Source organism: Martes martes (genome assembly GCF_963455335.1).
Source record: "Martes martes genome assembly, chromosome: 17".
Classification (NCBI taxonomy): Eukaryota; Metazoa; Chordata; class Mammalia; order Carnivora; family Mustelidae; genus Martes; species Martes martes.
The window spans coordinates 33,238,042-33,258,689 of record NC_137905.1 but is presented as its reverse complement, the minus strand read 5'-3'; the positions used below and the strand labels follow the sequence as shown (position 1 = coordinate 33,258,689).

The following is a 20,648-nucleotide window of genomic DNA, read 5'->3' as shown; positions in this document are numbered from 1 at the left end:
CCCATCACCCACAGACCGTATCTCAGGCATTGTGGGGGGACTGCCCCTTGGGGAGCTTGTGAATGCCACATGATACACAGAAGCCCCTCTTACTTCCCGCACTTGCACACACACACAGTCACACACACTCACTCACTCACTGATACCCCACAACCACATGTACACACATGCACACACTCATGGATAACTCACAATCACACACGCGTATACGATGCATACACACGCACACACTCATGGATATCCCAGGTACAGATTCCCTCACTCACGGATACCCCACAATCACATGTTCATACACACTAACGGATACCCCACAAACCCAGACACATACCTGTACACAGACACACTCACAGACATACACACACACAGATCTTATACTGACAACGTGCTACAAAGTGGTTCAGGGTTGGTTGTTATTTTTGGTGTTGTCTCTCCTCGGTGTGTAGCGGGCCTGTCCCCCGCACTCACACTGTCACCAGGACTCCTCCAGAAACCCCACCTGCCCATGACACGGGTTCCCTCCAGGGCTCCCTCTCCCTGGTTGTGGGAGCTGAGAAACTAAATTCCCCTGAGAGGCAAAGCCTGGTTCTCTCCTCAAGGGGCAGGGAAGGGGGAGAGTTCTGTTTAATCCCCTAAAGGGTCCCCAGCACACCCAGAACCCTCGACCAAGGCCACAGCCCTGCCAGAGGTCCCCAGACCTCCTTCTTCCAGCTCCCCAGATGCTCCAGACACTTCCTCAGCCTCTCAGGGCCATTCTTGCCGCCCGGCATGCCCCCCCCAACTGATCTCCATCCCCTCAGAAAGGCCTTCCCACTTACTCAACAAGGGGCCCCCCATCACAGCGCAGCTCCCCATCTGCACGGCTGTCCTTCTAGCACTTTCCTCCACCTGCAAGGTCCCGGCTATGTCTCCCGGCCGTGGTAATGCCCTCACCAGGCAGGCTGTGCGCGGCAGGCAGAGACCCCATCTCTCAGTTCTCTGCCGATGCCCCCACGTCGGCTCAGAGCCTGCGCTTGCAAACTCCGCGAGCATTTCTGAGATAACAGCCAGCAAGCAACGGTGGCGAAGCAAAGCCTCCCCTGACAGGGTCAGGGAGAGAAGAAGAAACAGAGCTGCCCCCTCCTCCGCGTCCCTTGCCCCGCCCTGCCCAGGGCAGGTTACGCTTTTTTCTTAAAAGCCAGGAGATCCTTTGAAGACATTATGCTAAGTGCACCGAGCCAGTCACAGAAGGACTAATACTGTATAATTCCACTTCTGTGAGGTTCCTAGAGTAGTCAAATCCAGAGAGACAGAAAGTAGACTGGTGGTTTCCAGGAGCTGAGGGGAAGGGGGAGTTAAGTGTTCAGTGGGGACAGAGTCGCAGTTCTGCACAACACTTTCCTGGATGGTGGGGATGGCTGCCTAAGGGTGCAAATGGACTTAGAGCCACTGATGTGTTCCCTCGAAATGCTTTCAATCGCAAATTTTTCCTTCTGTGTATTTTTCCACAATTAGAAAAACCAAAACTGGGGCGCTTGGGTGGCTCAGTGGGTTAAGCCCCTGCCTTCGGCTCAGGTCATGATCCCAGGGTCCTGGGATTGAGCCCCACATCGGGCTCTCTGCTCAGCAGGGAGCCTGCTTCCCGCTCTCTCTCTGCCTGCCTTTCTGCCTACTTGTGATCACTCTCTGTCAAATAAATAAAATCTTAAAAAAAAAAAACAACTGATTGGGATCCTACAGGCTTGGTGGGCAGGTGGGCAGGTGGGCAGGAGAGGGGTCACACTATAAAGAGACAGCCAACGTGCCCAGGGCCGATCCTCAGTGTTGCCCCCACAGCTCTGGCTGGAGGCTTGGAAGTCGGAAGTTGCACAGACCGTAGTAGTGAGATGCAGCCTGTGGGGGCCTCGGCTGGACGGAGGGGGCTGGAAGCTACGGCAGCATCCAGGGGACACATCGCCTGCCAAGCTGGCTGGCAGTGGTTGCCTTTTCTGCCTCCGTGCTGTACCAGGCTTCCCCTGCAGTGACTGAGCCCATGTGGCTGTCAATGGCATGGCTTCCAGGGCCCGGCTGCATTAGAATGGAGGACCTCAGGAGACTGCACAATGGGGCTCTTGCCCCTGAGCACAGGGGTCTGAGGCCTCCCCCGAAATCATCTCGAGAGGACTGGAGCTCCGACAGCTTTCAAACTGTGCTGCCCCGTGCTTGGGGAGATAGGAAGGTGATCATGAGGCACACCTAAGGGCATTAAATATTTTGCCATGTTGGAAAAAAAAAAAAAAAAGCGGGGGGAGACAATTGTTCCCTTGAATGTTACTGAAATCTTTCCAGGCCTTTGCAACTTGAAATTTTTATTCATTAAAATTGGATGAGAAAATCCAGCTCTACATATAGTCGTCGCATTTCACAAGCCAAAAATCAGGACAAATAGCCAATAGCTGCAACAGACTACTTGAAAATCAAAGCTGTCCTGGAAAATCTAGGTCACACGGTCACTAATTATACAGAACACATATGTTCAGGTCCCTAAACTAACCCAGTGCTTTTAGGTTTTATAAATGATATTTTAGGACTTTGATCATATCCATTTCTACTTTCCTCTAAATTTTTGCTACAAGGGAAACTTTCCTGCATCATCGAAATTTCTAGAAAATTAACCGCCGGGGATGGAGAGCTGTTCTGGCAGGCATTCTGAGGGTCCTCTCAGAAAACATGGCCCATCACCACCCCCCAAAACGGCTTTCCAGAGCCCACATGGCCCAGCTCCCCTCACTGACGGACCCCCCAGGCTGTGGGGCCGGCAGTTCTGAAGGTGGACCTAATTTGCTATGATGAATTGTGTGCATGCCCCAGCGATCAAAACTGCAGCTGAGACCGATTATATTTAATGATTGCGACGGTTCTTGTGGAAACACGTGGGTGTATACCTTTGCCCGCTCGAAGAAGTCCAGCCTGGCACCAAGCAAGGGGCAAATGTGATCCCTGGCACGCAGAAGGCAGGGGCTGCCCACTTCTCAGGAGCTGGGCCCACTGAGGGGCAGAAGAATACGGGGGCCCAGCCTGCAATGTCTCGTCTGCCCTTCTCGTCTGCGCTCGGCTTCCAAACTGTGGGGGCCTCCTCACTGCCCACACACTTGCCCCACCGGACCCCATGGGTCTGCTCTATACCTTCCCTCCCACCACCAGGCAGAGCTCGCTGGCTTCCGGGAGGCAAATCAAGAATCATCTATATCATCTATATCCCCAGTCTGTCCCATCCCTCTCCATTCCCTGGAAGGGTGTGTGTGTGTGTGTGTGTGTGTGTGTGTGTGTACACTCATATGCAGTTTTAAGATGGAGGGAGGCATGGGTAGCAGGCAAGCATGGAATTAAGAGTATATGAGGAAGGGGTCATGAGAACAGTATAGTTCCTGGCGCTTTCTTGGTACTCGATACTAATGGATGTGTAGCTAGCTGTCTGGCTGGCTGAATGGGTGAATGGGGGGGTGGATGGAAGATGAATGGATGGTAGGTGATGGATGGATGTGACGGATGGATGGGTAGATGACGGATGGATGGAAGGACAGACAAATGGATAGATGGGTAGGAGGGCAGCAGACAGGTGGACAAAGGAGAGCGTGAATATACAAGTAGGTAGGAAGGTAGATAGATTGGTGGAAAGACAATGGGCTTTAAAGTCCAAATCCTACTTTAGTCACTTACTGTATCTGTAATCCCAGGATAAGTCACTTCACTTCTCTAAGTTCCTGTTTCCTCTCCTGAAAAGTGGGGTGAATAATGCCTACCTCAGAGTCTTGTCAGGAGCCCCAAATTAGATAACACATGTAAAAGTTTTCACAACATGTGCAATGACATACTGACGTTTAATATTGACCTAATGAATACCAACCATGAGGTTCTGCCATCACTGTCCACTCGAAAGCCCACACTTTCAATGTGGCACCTTCAGAAGGAAGGATGGGGGAGACTAAGGCAGTGTCCCGGGTCAGGGATGCAGCTGTTGGACTGGGCATCCAGGTCTGGCTTCAGGATGGGGGCGGGGGGGACCAGCCGTTGAGGCACACTTGCCTCCCCTGGTCAGACACACAAACCATGTGGGTGGAAAATACTCCCCATTTCCCCCCGGGGCCCTCTCCTCCCTGCAAGCGTCCTACTTCGTCTTTTCCCAGCCTCAGCTTTCTGGTCTGCAAAATGGTGAGAGTAAAGGGCACTTCAAGTGGTCCCAAGTTGTTGAGGCACCAACACGATAGTCTTTGCAAAACTGTGACGTGTTGCAGGAGAGGCCTGAGACTCAGAGCCCAGGTTGGTAAGGAACCAGGCGGGGCAGACCAGCTGGGGTTGTGCTGAACCGGGGAGCACATCCTTGTGTCTAAAGGGGGCAGCACACGGCTGCCACACAGAAGTATGGTCCAGTGATTTCTAGGTGTGATTTGCCAAAAAATCAAGAACTCCAGCCAGTTAGTGTGGTGGTCAAGAGGATGGAATCTGGTGCTGGGTGCCTGGGTCCAGCACTGACCAACTCTGTGGCCTAGGGATATAGTTAGCCTCCCTGTGCCTCAGTTTCCCTACTTTCATAGTAGAGGCCTTATGAGAATGAATATCTTGAATGTTTAAAAGTGCTGAGAACACTGTCTGATGCTCAATAAGCACTATATGTGGGGCGCCTGGGTGGCTCAGCGGGTTAAAGCTTCTGCCTTTGGCTCAGGTCATGATCCCAGGGTCCTGGGATCGAGCCCCGCATCGGGCTCCCTGCTCAGCGGGGAGCCTGCTTCCTCCTCTTTCTGCCTGCTTCTCTGCCTACTTGTGATCTCTCTCTCTCTCTCTCTCTCTCTGTCAAATAAATAAATAAATAAATCTTTTAAAAAAAAGGCACTATATGTTAGCCCCTATAATTATAGGAAATCTCCATTTTGAAACACAGATCACCATTTAAAGAGTCCAATATCCCCAGTCACACACTGTAAATTTTCACCCTCCACGTGGCAAAAATGTGCATTGTTACTATGATAATAACTTTTCTTTGTGCGTCTCTCCTCCCCCCGACGTGAGAGGAGACTGGCAAGGGGGCCTTCTCCATCACTCTGGAGCACCTGACGGGAGGGAAGGAGTCACCACACCCCTTGCCCCAGTCCCTGCCCCAGACAATTTCAGCATCTTGTGTCCCCCTCACCTTCTCCCATACCTCCTATCGATGCCATATTTTATCCCAGACCCAAAGAAATATAAGAAGCTCCAACATTTGATGTATCAGGGGGAACAAAAGAAATGACCAGTTAAAGTGTAACTCACGTGAGCTATTCTTGTTCATGAGATGTTACAATCAGGAGTTGTGTATCAGGGCAACATGGAAACACCTAACAATATATTGAGCTCCTACTCGGTGCTCAAACTGGGCCGACGGTTCTTCCTACATCATCTTTACATCTCCCCATTGTCCCCATTTTACTGACGAAGCAACTGAGTCAAGAAAAGAGAAGAAGCTTGATACGTCCTACGACTAGTGAGAGGTGGTACTTGGATCCGCACCCAAATGGCCCAGCCTTCAGGCTGCTTCCTCCCCTCTGGTTGTCCCCTGCCCACCCCTCCACCTCCTGGTGTCACGAAACCAAACCTGTCACCTGCCTCCGCCCAGATCCCAGTACACAGGGAATCTCATTGCAACGCTGGACCAGCCCCAGCCCCCCGTGTTTGATTTTGTCTGAACTCCAGAAGCAGAGCGAGTGGGGCCATGTTCATTATTGACACAGCAAAATTAATTTCTGCCATCTCCTCCCTCTCCCCTCCCGTGCCCGGCCCCCACCCCTCGCCTCTCCTGTGAGTGCGGACGCACGGCTGCTGACTGGTGCTCCTGAAATGCCAACTTGCATTTCTCATCATTAATTTCTTTCTAAATGTCATTAGTAATTGTTCCTGCTCGACCAAAGAGTGCAACGCAGGCTTCCGCCAAGAGCGCCCGGGTCTCGTCTCTCAGCTGGCGGGGGAGAAGCACCCCCCCCACCCCGCAGCCATGCCAGACCCTGCACCCTTGCGGGAAGCAGCCAGCCTCGCTCCCAACAAGTTGGGGAGGCAGACGGCTGCATCGAGAGACAAAGCAGGCCTCGTGCTTCCCGTGAATGGGCTCACCGACAGAAAAAAGCCTGCCCACGCCATTAGCAGTGTGGTTCAGCACTCGGGCTCTGCAGCCAACCAGGCTGTCCGGGTTCGAGTCCCACCTCTGCCACTGCCCAGCTGTGCCTCAGGCTCCCCCCTCTGCAAAATGGGGAGAATGACAGCATGGGCTTCACAGGATTATCCTGAGGATGAATCAGGATAATCAATGCTGAGGGCCCCCCACAGTGCCTGGGAGTTTGTTTCTGTTACTATTCTCCCCATGCTGGGGTGAAGTCTGCTCTTACTAGCTGTGTGGCATGGCGTGATAGCAAGTCTCCCACCTGTGACAGTGGGACAACCACATCACATCAACTCTATCCCAGTGCCACTGTACGCCCCCCATGGGCTGGGCACTATGTTCATGTTTCACAAACGCTATGTGGCACCTCCACGGGGAGCCTCTGGGAGAGACAGCACTGGCCCAACAGCCAGGAGACAATGGTCTCAGAAGGGAGGTCACATGCCCAAGGTCACAATGACAGCAAGAAGCAACTCTGAGATTCGTCCCCGCCAGACCTCAAGGCCTGTGTGTGTCTTTCCTGTCCATCCAGCTGCCTCTTTGTCTAGGTTGGTGGGGGTTGGGGGGTGGAGGCAGGGCTTTGCACAGTGTCAGCCCCTGGGAGCCTTGGGCCAACCCGGCACCCATTGATTATGTAGTATTATTGTTTCCAAGAAACTGAAGGCATTTGGTCTGGGTTGGGATGGCGCCCACAAGGGGCTGGGCTCCCGGCACACACAATGGCCGCTGGCTGGAGGCTCCTGGCAGCTCCCCCGTGCCCATCTGTCGCAATGGCATGGTGCCCCTCTTAAGTCGGTTGGCCCCCCGCCCCAGGGCATGAATGACAGGCTCTGATGGGCAGACAGGCAGCCCGAGGCTGATTCCAAGTGCCATCTCTGCCCGGAGCTGGGCCGTGGGGGGAGTCCCCCCAGTCCCCACCTGGGCCTCCACACACTTCATTGCTCAGGCGGGCAGAGCCCTGGGTCTCGTGAGGGCATCTGGGCACATTCAGGCAGAGGGTCCTCCCGGGGCCTGTTCCTCCCTTGCTCCTCTTGTGGTGACCACAGTAGCTAATGCTCGCTCTGCCTGCCCAGAGTGGGACAGTCTCATGCCCTGAAGCTGTGTCACTCTCCTGGGAGGGAAGACCTGCTTGCTCCCAGCACCCGGCCGCCAGCACCCAGAGGCCTGTCCTTGGCTCCTAAGGGATTGAGAGTCCCACTGCCTCGGCCCTTGGGGCTAAGAACACAGACTTAGGGGCGCTTGGGTGGCTCAGTGGGTTAAGCCTCTGCCTTCGGCTCAGGTCATGATCTCCGGATCCTGGGATCGAGCCCCACATCAAGTTCTCTGTTTGGTGGGGAGCCTGCTTCCCCCTCTCTCTCTGCCTGCCTCTGCCTACTTGAGATCTCTGTCAAATAAATAAATAAAATCTCTTGAAAAAAAAAAAAAAAAAAAGAAGGAACACAGACTTCATGTCAGGCCGCCTTGTTCACACCTCTGCAGCTCTAGCAGCTGTGTGACCCTGGGGAGCCTCAGTTTACCCAGCTGTGACATGGAGATCTCTGGAGGCCACACCTGTGGGGTCAGCATGAGGTCTCCAAACACTACACATGTGAAGAGAGGCAGTCAGGCTCCTAGTAAGCACTCAGGAAATGCTGTCTCATTGTAACTATGTTGGGGTGAGTGGCCCAGGCCCAGGCCCTGGGCTCAGGACAACGAGGGGCCCTCTACGACCACCCCTCAGTCTCCTCCAGATACGGACCCAAAACAGCCACACATGGCCCCTCAGCCGACTCAGCCACCCAGTGGTCACAGAGGTACGAGACGACGACATTGGTAATACACTTTAGGGTGAGCTGGGAAGGCCGTGCCCCACAGATGGAGAGACCCAGCTAGATGGCGTCTGGGGACACAGCTAGGAGGAGGGGAGGCCCGGCTCCCCCAGGCCTCCTGTGACATCGTACGGTCATGTAGGGTTCCGGCAGGCTATGTGTGGTATACAACACAGCTGGGGGACACATTACACTGTGTTACGTCACAAACATACAATAAGCGTTTGTTCCGTGTGTTCTCACCTGCTTACCGTCCCTCTCCCCGCAACACCTGAGAGATCTGGGCCTCCGTGCGTCCCCAGCACCTGCACACCTCTGCACAGAGATGGTGCTCGGTGAATACCCGTGGGCTCCCCGGAGCACATCCACACCCGGCAGACTGAAGGAGTGAGTGAACGAAGGTGTGAACCACGGGCACCGTGGTCGTGACATTGACAACGGCAATGTTGTGGCTGGGCCTGACCGAACCTCCACCCAGTGCTGGGGGCTCTTTGGGGATCACTGCCTTTCGTCTCCCCGATACCCTCAGGAAGGGGCTGTCATGACCCCCCATTTGCCAGGGCCTATTGAACATCAGTGACTTGCTCAAGGTCACAGAGCTGCTCCCAGGCTGCCGGTCCACAGTGTGGGCTGGGCACCACCATGTTGTGGCGCCCATCACACGGACTAGAATCCGGTCCGTGGAAGGTGCTGGCGTCCTTCCACAAAGCCATCCTAGCCTGGAATAGGCCATGGGTTACCCGCAGGAAGCCTTAGATGCTAAGTGCTTTTCACACACAGCCTCTCCACCCTCACACCCCCCCTGAGGCAGTGGGTCTCACCCCATCTTACAGACGAGGAAACTGAGGCCAGAGAAGGATCTCTGTTTAAGATGGAAATGTCTAAGACGGAAATCATGGAATGGAAATAATGATCTAATGTCTAAGATGGAAGAGAATGGAACAGACTGGGGGTAACTTCAAGGAAGCAACAGGTTCTCAGTCCCTGGAACCATGGCTGGGTGTCACCAGACACCTCCCTGACACTTCCCCAGGCCCAGCCCAGCCCGGCCCGGCCCGGCCCAGCTCTCCCGGCAGCAGTGGGGTAGCAGGGACGGGGCTATCTTTAAAGTGGAATGGAGGGAGAGGCTCCTACTCACGGAAAACTCAGCCAAAGAGTCAAATGCTAAGTATGTGCCTAGAGCACTTTTAATTTTTAATTATTATTAGTTGTAATTATCTGGCTGGATCTGACGGCAGGAGCGCGCAGGCAAGGAAACTGGTTCCTCGGTTACCCATCTTCTAAGGACCAGGAACTTCAAAACGGGGCCCCTAGAACCTGCAACCCTCCCTCTTTGTCTCCCTTCCTGGTTATGTTCTTCCCCTTATTTTCCTCCTTTCTAGAAGGTCAAGAAATGTGGTAAAACATATGGGGGTAGTTGGGTGGATGGCAGAAGGGGGCTTCACTGGCCCCAAACGCATATTTGGGTGGGAAGTCAGGTGTAGACACAGTTATTACAATCTGGATTGGCAAGGGATCGAGGGGTTCAGCCCAGGGCCAGAGAAACCAAAGGAGGGAAAATCCGGGAGTGAGTGCTTCTAGAAGGGACGGCTTGAGCTGAGCCCTGAAGTCGGAGAGGAATGGAAGGGCTTTGGAGCAGAGGGAATCCGCAAGAACAGAGCAGCCAAGAAGCACCCACCTTACGGAATCGACCCGATGAATGAAGCAAGACGGTGTTCACCACCCCCCCAGGCCCACTGCCCTTTTCTCTGGACCTTGGACACCCCAAATCTGTCCATGCCTCTGAGTCTCTGTATTGGCTGTCTCCTCTCCCAGAAGTTTCCCTTGCTCTTCCCCACATGGGCTCCTTCTCAACCTTCAGGGCTCTGTTGAAATGCTAGCCTTCCTTCACTACCCAACCCAATTTTTCATCCTCAACATCCCCTCACCCTTGCTGTGACACATACACGCGCACGCACACACACACACACACTTTCTCTCTCTCTCTCTCTCACACACACATCATTTTCCATCACCAAACAGTGTTTTACTGTTCTCAAAATTCTACAGTCTGAAATGACCTAGTTCATGTATTTACTGACTTACTCTCATGCCTCGCAAAGACTGACAGCTGGGTGAGAACAGGGACCGTGTCGACCTGTTCACAGTCGAGCCTGGGGCCCCGGCGATGGCGCCCACCTATAATAGGTAGTCAGTAAATATTCTTAAATGAAAATGGAATGAGGGGAAGGGTCAACCCAAATGTTCTTTAGAGCTCAGAAGGAAGGGTCCCCGTGGAGCTCGAGCCACACCTCTGGCTCACAGACACCTCCCCCTGGCTGGGTACCAGGATTCAGCCTGGCAGGGTCCAGCTCACCCCATTGGAAGGGCTCCAGGTTGCTTGTTAGAATACCTAGCTCTGCTTTTAATCAATTGTAATCATTTAGCTGGAAGCGGCATGATTAGGCACACACAAGCAAACAGCGTGAGCTAATCCTTTAAATGCGCCCGCTCAACGCAGGGCTGGCCGCTTTGCCGCTGCAGGCCCGGCTCGGGGAGCGCTTCCCGCGGCCCCTCGCTTTGTCAATAAGGGAGTCTAGATTCCAGGGCACAGGGCCGACCCACCGCTGCCCCCAGCCCAGCCCGGCCCTCTCCCGGAGCTCCGAGGAATGCCAGAACGTCCCCCATCGGAGAGACACGTCCTCAGACTCGAGGCTCCCTGCGACAGCACGCCGCCAGGCTGCTGTCACGGGGGCAAGTGGCAACACCAAGAAGCTTGTGGTCTTCTGAGGCCCCTGACTCCATGCCCAGACTGAGCCCATCCTCTGCCCAAGCCTCGCCTGAGCTGAACTCACCCCCTTGCTCGTCACAAGGTTTGCAGGCTCCAGGCCCCGAGCTCCAGCCTAGCAAACATTGGGCTCGGATTTGACACCGCAACTCGGGCCCCAGCACGCTTCCACCCGGGCCCACCCGCGAGCAGGCTCCTTTGCCTCCCCTGTTCCTGCCACTTGTGCTACCTGCTTGGCCCAACTACTAAAATAGTTTCTGGGTCCCCTGACATGAAGGCTTTTTATAGTTCAGCACTGCAGGCCTCATTTAAATCTATTAGCTCATATAAATGGCAATTCATTTAAACTTTGGAGGGTTTCTGTTCGCCTCGGTGGCAGAGACAATTTGGCAATGCAGGTGGCTCTGCCTTTCGCTCGTGACCCCTGGACACACCACTTAAGCTCCTGGAGTCTCGGTTTCCGTATCTGAAAATGAGCATGAGAGGACCTACTTCAGGGGGTTGGGCTGAGACAATCTGTGCCAAATGCTCAGGTCGGAGCGTGGTCCCCAGCAGGGAACCGCCCAGGGCAGGTGACTGTTCAGACTACTTGCTGTCCAACTTCACCGGGGAGGTTGTCCACCCTGTCAGAGGCCAGCCCTGCATGCATTCCCTCAGCGACAGCCAAGAACGGGACACCGTGAGCCTCAGGAAGGACAGAAGGACGTGCCCGGTGTCTGTGGCACAGAGGTGTCCACAGGGATTCTGAGACAGCTGGGCTGGGCAGCTGAGCCCGCCCCTTCCCTCAGGTCAGCTAACCCCTGGCAAGGGGCCCAGAGGGCCCCAGGCCTTCATCTGCTGAGGCCCGAGGCTGGAAATGCAAGGCCAACAGCCCTGACATTTTTGGGGTCTGTGGTTTACAGGGTTGTCTCGCAGGCCCCCCATCAAATCGGCATACTGCCCTCCACTGAGCCACGGGCAAGGCCGAGAGAAACAGTGCAGAGGAAAACCCGGGGCCAGAGACAGCCAAAGGTAAGAAGGAGTCTTGAAGCCCTGGCCTCTGCAGCCTTCCCACCTCTCCTCACCTCTCTGCACACCCAGCTCCTCCCTGAGCCCCAGGGTGGGTATCCCATGCCCATGGCCTTCCCACGTGGCTGGGCGCCCCAGATGGAGGGACTCAGCGTCTCACTGTGTTCACACTCAAGCCAGAAATCACGAAATTACAGCAAAGCCCTAGCGGAGGCCCCCCTCCGCCCGCCCCCCCCCCCCCCCCCCGCAAAGCCATCGGACCTCATGCTAATCATATGCTAATAACCACGGTCCCAGTAACGCCAGTACTGCGGGCCCAGGTTTCCTATGGGCCAGTCACAACGCCAAGGGCTCCTGTAACACAACTATAGGTGGGAACTGCTAATAATCCCATTATATAGATATGAAAACTCTGGCCTCGAGCTGGTAAGGGAGGGAGCCAGCTGCAAACACCAAGCTCGCCCACCCAGTGGGTGTTTGCGGTGTCTACCCCCTGGGCTCCCTTCCCCCACCTGGGCCACAGTTCAGTGGAGCAGGGCTGGACCGCCGACCATCAACCGTCAGAACTCAACCATCAGATTCCCTCTGCAGGCATCTAGAACCCGACGCCTGCGTGCTGTCTCTTTGCAGCAGTCACTATTTCCGGGTCGGCCGGGGGGTTCCATGTGGCTGCTTGCATCACCAAATCCCCACACTAGTCCCCTCTGCTAAAATATCCAGGTGTGTCTGTCGCAGCAGAAATGACGGAAGCCACGGCAGCCTGGGCACCTTTCTCCTGGTAAAGACGAGCCCAGAGAGTCAGGCTGCAGGAGGAGAACACAGTAAAAACCAGGAGGAGACAGAAGGCAGAGTGTTACCACCTCAAGAAAGGGGCCCTAGATTCTCAAACACCAGAAACACCACTGGTGTTTGAGAAAACATTCTGAAACACCACTGCCTGCTCTTGGCTACCAAAAGCCACCCTGTGTTGAGACAACTCCATTCCCCGTCCTGCTCGAGCTAAGCCCAGAGAGCAATGCCTGTGCACGCCCTGAGGGTTTGCCCACTGCCGCAAGTCTTGGGGCCTCGGGAAGCAAGCGCACAGAGCTGAAAATGCTTGAAGACATGTGTCCCCATACTACCACAGCAATCTGCCTGCATCTTCTCCCTGGTGAATGGTCCCCCAAAAGTTCTCTAGGGTCAGGCTGGACCCTCACAGCCTAGCAGGCTGCCTGAGCTCCCTGGGCAAACCTGTGTGCGTGGGTGTGTGTGCACGCGCGTGTGCCTGCATGCGTGTACACGCAGACCTTGCTGAGTCTCCCCATCTCCTCCCCCACCTCCAGCGCCTGGCAATCATTGGTGTTTTCTGTTCTAATAGTCTCGCCTTGTTCGGGAACACCAGGTAAATAGAGCCCTGTAGCATGGAACCTTTCAAATCTGGCTTCGTTCTCTTGGCACTCACAGATTCATCCAAGTGGCTGCGTGTTTACCAGTGGCTGCTTTTTATTGCCAAGGATTGCGCCACGGCAGGAATGTACCACACCTGTCCGTCCGTTCCCAGGTAAGGGACAGTTAAGGGGCTTCTAGTTGGGGATGGAGATTTTGGTGGGAGTGTGTTTCTCACTCTCCAGGATAAACACGTAGCAGGACGACTGCTTAGTCAAATGGCAAGTGTATGTTTAACTTGATAGGAACCCACGAATTGCTTTGCCTGCTGGCCCCACACTCCAGGCTCCTGCCAGCAGCATGCAGAGTCCTAGCTCCCCTCCACGCCCTGGACGGAGCTCGGCAGGGCCGGGCTGGGCTGTTTTGATCATTCTGGTGGGTGTGTGGTGGGACTGCACTGTGGTTTTTGTTTGTGATTCCCTATTATAAGCACGTTGAGCGTCCCCATATCCTCGGTGAAGTGCTGAAATGCTTCACTTGACTTACAGTGGATTTTCCCCTTCATTATTAAGTGGTGAGGGTTTTTTTTTTTTTTTTAACATGTCCTGGATACAAGTCCTTCATCAAATAGGTGATTTGCACATATTTTCTTCCTGTCTGTGACTTTTTGTTTTCTTAACAGTGTCTTTCAAAGACCAGATGTCTTATATTTTGATTCAGGATGGAAATAGGATAATACTTCTTCCTTATTTGAATTCCCAGCACAATGGGGATAAAATCCAAGCTCCTTCGCTGTCCTATAAACCCCGCCATGACTTGGTATCCACCTGCCAGCCCTTTCCACACCCCTCCTCTCTACTCGCTGGACTTTAGCCGCCTTTTGCCTACTATCGTCCCAGCAGCACACCCAGCTGACATGGCCACAGGGCCTTTGCACTGATAGCTGCCCCCTACACACTCTCTCCTTCTAACCAGCCAGGTCTTCGCTCAGATGCCACCTCCTCAGAGAGGCCCTCCCTGACCACACCCCAAGGTTACCCAACCTCACCCCCATCATGCTCTAGCCTATCACCTGGTTTTATTTTCCTTGTGGTGACCACAACAGGACACTGTCTATCAATCCCTCTCCAATGCAGGCCCTGTGGGTGTTTCTCTGTCTCATTCAGCACAGTCTTGTCAGTTCCTAGTTCTAGTGCCTGGCACACAGTGGGCTCTCCATGTACATGCTCTGAACAAATGCACAGAAAAGCTTAGTCCCCTCTCCTGCTCCTAATCACTCTGATACGAATGTGCTCCAGTCTGTCCGAAGTCCTTTAAATCAATGTCAGTCTTCGGGCAGAGCCAGAAGAGCTCAGAATCAGACAGGACATTCCCCTCCCTCATCCTGTCAATAGTGCTCCTGTTAATGTATCCTAAAAGAACATTCTTGTTGGAGGTAGACACATCACTGGGACACAGACCAAGCCTGCCAGGGTCAAATCCTATCTCTGTTACCTCTATAGCCACAGCAGGAATTTCTAGTTCTACAATGAGAAAAACCCTAAGCCCTGTATTTTAAGACCTCTCAGTTCGGAGTCACTTGTGCCAACAAACATTAGTTTCCCGGAGTCTCCCCACGGGACCTCAAATGACATATAGCCAGGAGAGCCAGTCAAGGCTCTGGCAAGGACCCTGCTTCCCGCTGTACACACAGACCCCCACAGGTCAGCCCTGGAAAATAACACACCTGCCCGCCAGCCCCAGGTTCTACGTAATGATGAGGAAAACTTCAATGCCTGAAAAACCCTCCTCTCTAAAAACCAGAAAATTACTATTCAAGTTACTTAAGGAAAGCCATTATTTGCCTAGATCTGGTGTTGCTACAACACTTCCACATTTAAATGGTCTGTAATTAAAATCATTAATTGCAGAAAATAGTCACTCGTTAAGGCTATAATTTAGCAAGGTTCTCGGCATTTGAGGATCTGCCGGAAAGGTTGACGGGATGACCCAGGAAAGCACCAGCTCACAGGAACCACTCTGATGTCTGGGACCCTCTGCAGCCCCAGGTGAGTGCAGCCGAAGCGGGTCCAGCTTGAAACCACAGCTCCCTGGGCCTCGGCATCAGGAGGCTGGCCTGTGGCGCTGGGACACCGGGATGCTCACAAAAGGCAGGACTGGGCGACTTCCCTGGGAGAAACCTTCAGGCCAACAAGGGGCCGGTACACATCTACCTCGGTCAGCTGGGAGAGGGGCTGCTAGCGGGCTTAGCTCAGGTTGTGGATCGAGGTGGGACAACGGTGCTCCCTGGCCAGTGTCACCACCTTGCTGGTGGCACTTGGCAGTGGAAGCCCGTCTCTGGGCCTGGATCCACAGAGTTATGTCCTTAACTCTGTCCCACAGTGTAACAGGTTGGAGTCAGCTCTGCCTGCGCGGCCCTGACCCGGGGCCAGCCCACAGGAAGGGACCCTGACCGTCGGAGGGTGAATCCTCACTGAGCCCTCCAGCGACCTGTTTGCGTTTCCTCTGGATGACCACCCAGGGTGGGCCATGTCACTGGGCTGCTTTACCCCTTCGACCCCAGAAAAGGGGCCCTCCACTGCTGCCCCTCAGTGACGTTAGGACTCAGCCCTGCCACTGTGGCCTCAGCCTCAGCCTCAGGGAAGGGCATGACTTCTGAGAGCCAGATCAGCAGTCGCCTGGGGCGGGGGGCGGGATGGGGGTGGCAGGCCCTGGGGGTCACAGTGTGCACAGTGCTTGGGGGTGTGACTAACACCAGCTCTCCTTTCCCTCTGGGCACAAGACAGCATTACCTTCCTCCTCCCCTTTGAAACTGGGCACGGCCACATGACTGCATCTGGCCAAGCCACCCCGAGAGAGGGAGATGTGTGTCACTATCTGGAGGAAGCTTCGAGAGCTGGTGTGTGACTCGCCTCCTCCCTCACTGTGTGTGTGGAAAGTGGTGTTATTCTCAGTGTATGGTATCGAGGCATGCCTGCGGGCATATGTGGCATTTGTGGGCACGTCCATGTGGTACTTCTTTTTCGGGTGCGGTGTTATGCTGTGTGAGTGGTATTCTGTGTGTGTGTGTGTGTGTGTGTATGTGTGTGTGCACAGTATTTCTGGGTGGACATGCGACCAATACAGGGTTGCAAGAATTTCATGCAAAAGCCAGTAGGCAAGGAGGCATTTCACCTGGACACAGAGGAGTCCTCAGAAACCAGTAACAGGTAGGACACCAAGAGGAGTGGCTCCAGGGGCCTGGGGAGGACGATCCACACCGCATCGCCTCACCAGGGCCCTCTCGGCTGCTGCAGGTGCTGCATGGGGATTGGAGGAAGCTGGCCGGGGCTGCTGTGCTGCCCCCGAGTGCCCCATCCGCCTCAGGACCCAGGGCGGGCACCCCTTCCTCGGAGATGGGGCCCAACCCGACTGCTCTCACTTTTCTGGCTTTCCCGGGCAGAGTTGGAGGCCCTAAGACCCCAGACCCACTTTTTGGCCGCACACAGCCCCAGGATTCAGCCACACAAGCTGCTGAGACCACCAGCCACAGATCCAAAGCTCTGCTGAACATCATCATGGTGAAGGACCGGTGCAGAAACAGGATCCCCAAGCGGGAAGGGGCCGGCACGGATATCCCAGCACCGAGAGCCTCTGACTCCTCACCAGGTCTGCTCCTCTGGGTCTGCTCGTCCGTGAGTGCTGGGCAACAGAGGCCGGGAGGCCACCCCATGCGAGCCTCCACGAGGACAGCCACTGGTGCCACAATAAGCACCTGTTCCTCTTTGGGTGGGGGTGAGGCTAAGAGCAAGACCCCACCATCTTGGCTTCACCCCACGACCCTCCGTGCCCATGGGGGCCCCAAAGAGCCCCAGGAGGGGCATGCAGTGGACAAAGGTACCCACCTGCAGCTCGGTCTGGAAGAAGAACTTCTGTGGGCACTGCGAGCAGTCGTAGATCTTGTCCTCCTGCCCGTGCACGGCAAAGATGTGCTGCTGCAACTTGTTGGCCTGGACAAAAACTGGACACGGACACGGCCGTCAGGGCCAGACTCTGGAGACGCCAGCCCGGCCACCCCCACTCCATTCACAAGTAGGGAATCACACAACCACGGACATAGTCGGCCAAATATGGGGCTACTAGGAGACCACCGGCAGCTACTAGAGGGAGCAGAGCCAGTGGAGATGAGCTCTGCCACCAAGGGGCCGTGCAACGTTGGGTAAGTCACTGAGCCTCTCTGGGCTTCATTTCTTCTTCTGAAAAAAATGAGGATCGTTAAAGTATGTAGCTCAGTGGGTAGCTGGGAGGATCAAATAGGTTAATACTTGCAAAATGCTTAGAAGATGGCCTGGCGCATGATTTGTGCAAGGAATATCATCGCCATCACCATCGCCACTTGCCAGACACCGTCTGCATGTGGGCTCCTAACTCTAGCACAGGCCTGTAAGGCGAGCACTATCGTTACCCTCATTTTATGGACAAGGAAACTGAGGTACTGGGAACATTAAGTGACCCGTTCTAGGTCCCACTGCTAGCAGGCGGCAGAGCTGTGGGTTGAATTAAATAAATTTAACACATTGTCTGGTACAAGAAGGTGCTTGATAAACACAAATTACTATTCTTATTGAGGTTATATTCCTCAGATCCCCACGCAGAGGCCCCGTGTCCTGGGTCAGCAGACCTGGCAGCCAAAGCCCCTTGGTGCCAGTCTCCGCCTGGCCCATAGGGTATGATGGTAGCAGATGGGGGGGAGCTCCCAAGACTGAGGAGGATGTGGTCCCGGGGTGTTCCAAGACTCCTGAGCACCCCAGAGGCGTGTGAGTATGCAGGGACTCTCCCCGTAGCACAGCCCCTTCCTCAGGCCCGTCGTGGAGCGGGTCACAGCCCCGGCTCCCCGGTGGCAACTGTCCACGAGGCAGCCCCGGCCCTGGGCGCACACAGGAGGTGGCCCCGAGGCAGCTGTGTGTCTGGGAGGTGAGCGCTTCAGAAATCCTCTCCCGCCAGGAGCCCTCCCCGGGGTGGGCTTCCTGCCGTGGTAGACGACAGATGTCGGGGGAGGCAGGGGGAAGGCCAGGGCTCCCCCACGCACACCGGCTGCCATCTGGGCAGCAGGGGGGGGGGATGGCAGAGCCCCCGAGACTCGCCTCGGGCCGGGACAGCCGCTCGCCTGGGCGGGCAGCCAGGCTGGGGGTGGGGGCCAGGGGCTGGGGACTTGGCCAGCAGAGCTGCCCTTGACCCCTCCATCCTGGAGCATGGATGGAGCAGGGGCCCAGGCAGGCCCAGGAGGTGGGGAAGCCAGGAGATGTGTATAGAGAGCGCCCCACTGTTGCTGGACAGAGCTCGCAGCTCAGGGAGAGGAGCCTGGAGCCCACAGAAGGCAATAGAGGGGTGAGGCTGGGCTGGAAAAAGCAGTTAGGCAGAGCAGTGAGGGGTGAGCTAGGAAAGAAGGCCCTCAACCTGCCTAAGAGGAGGGGCCAGAGGTGGGGGGGCAGGCCAGCTCTGCGTGGGGCAGGCAGGGTGATGGGCAGTGGGTCCCTTGGGGACTCCAAGTCCACGTCAGGGCACAAGCATAGGCTGAGGTCCAATAATTAAAGGGTTAGGTCCTGCATCCCCTCCCCCACCCCAAGCACACTCACCTGTGAAGCACACGGGGCACTTGAAGGTACCACCCATGCCCTCGAAGCTATGCTCAATGAGGTGACACAAGAGCTTGGCTGGGGAGTCGAACATCTGGTTGCACAGCTTACACTCGTGGTTGATGCCTTCCTCTGCAAGGGAAACGGCAGCCGTCAGTGACCCTGTAAACCGTGTCCTCTAGGCATGAGCCCAGGGGCCCCCAGCATAGCCCAAGCCAGCCTCTCCCTGGTCCCCAGAACCAGGGCTGGTGCAGGGGCCACAGATGCCGAGACCCAACCCAGCTCCAGACGGCCCTGCCTCCAGAGGCCGACAGACCCCGGAGGCCGGCCCCACATTTCTGGCATCATTTGCTGTGATCTCTCTTGCTGGTCAAGCAAGAATGTGTGCGGGCCATGATCAACAGCTTGAATCTGAGACCATGTCACAGTGGAGAGAAGCCCAGGATGGGGTCTGCACAGAGGAAGGAGAAGAACCAGAATTTTTAAAAATCCAGGAGCATATTTACTGAGCACATGCTATGTGTCAGGCACCTTGAGCTGGGGATTCTGTGGGGACCTAAGCAGAGAACGTGCTTGTCCCCATTCTAGGGGTAAGAGAGACACATAATAAAGATGACCAACACATAACACAGTGTCAGGAGGTCACGAGAAAACACGGGGACTCCCTAGGTGACAGTCAAGGGCAAAGGCCCTGAGGTGAGCCTGCGATGCCCTAGCTTGCTGGTAGCAGGAAGGCAGAATGCCTGAAGCCTGGGAGCCGGGCGGGGAGTGGTGATACAGGTCAGAGGGGAAGCAGGGATGCCCATTGCCCAGGGCGTGCTGGCCACTCAAGCCGCCATCAGTAGATATCACTAAAACAACAACAAAATGATCTTTTTAAAAATTTTAGAACAGATCAGAACGTGGCTCCATCTACCCACCTAGGAGCTGCAATGACCTCAAACCTTCACTCAAAGGAGCCCAGGGAAGAGAGTGTGTCCCGGGGAACTGGCCTCTCACCAACACCCAGGGGAGCAGAGCCGAGGTCTGGCTCCCCAGCCCAGAGTCAGAGGGCAAAGTTTGAATCCTGGATGCTTCTCCACACCGTGGGGCCCAGGCATCAGTCCACTCAGAGTAAATGAGTGCCCCCGATCCCCCGTCCCATGAGGCTGTGTGAGGATGGAAGGGGCCAGCGTCTGCCACCAGTGTGGCCCGTGGTTCGGCAGGCAGCGTGGCGGGGAGTCACCCTGGCGTGAGGGTCACCTCATCCAGGCTTGGAAACCCGTGCTGCCGCTCGCTGCATGATTTTGGGCAAATTATGTAACCTCTGTGTGCCTCGGTTTCCTCTTTTCTCAAATACATGGTAACTGCCTTCCTTCACGTACACACCCAGGAGAAGGGCCAAAATCCAGAACCCTGATGACAGCAAGTCCTGACAAAGATGTGGAGCCACAGCAATCCCCACCCCCTGCTGCTGGGAACGCAAAATGGCAGAACCGCCCTGGAAGACGGTTTGGCGGCTTGTCACAAATCGAAACACACTCTCACTATAGGATCCAGCCATCTCCCTCCCTGGAGATCTCCCTCCCACCCAAAGGAGCTGAAAACTTCTATCACACAAAAAGCTGCACGTGGATGGTTATAGCAACTTTATTCATAATTTCCGAGTCTCAGAAGCAACCAAGATGCCCTTCCGTGGGTGAATGGATATACCCAAACTGTGGTCCATCCAGAGGACGGAGTATTATTGGCGCTGAAGCGAACTGTGAGGTCAAAGCCGTGAAAAGACGCGGAGGAAGTGTCAGCGCGTGTTACTAAGTGCAAGAAGCCAACCCGAGAAGGCTCCGCGCCGTACGACTCCAACTATTCTGGAAAAGGCAAAACCATGAGGACGATAAAAAGATGAGTTGGTTGCCTAAGGTAGGGGAGGGGATGAACAGGCAGAGCAGAGATTTCGAGGCAGG

At 55.1% G+C, this 20,648-nt stretch overlaps 1 protein-coding gene across 1 annotated transcript in view; it reads right to left on the bottom strand.

Moving 5' to 3' along the window:
- ZNF423 (zinc finger protein 423) overlaps window positions 1-20,648 on the bottom strand; it is a gene marked incomplete at its 5' end in the record, with an annotated part of 329,842 nt that overhangs the window by 10,247 nt on the left and 298,947 nt on the right. The window contains 2 exons of the mRNA XM_080828089.1: window positions 16,975-17,090; window positions 18,706-18,837. Of these exons, the coding sequence (XP_080684215.1) occupies window positions 16,975-17,090; window positions 18,706-18,837 (248 nt within the window). The remainder of the gene's footprint in view (window positions 1-16,974; window positions 17,091-18,705; window positions 18,838-20,648) is intronic.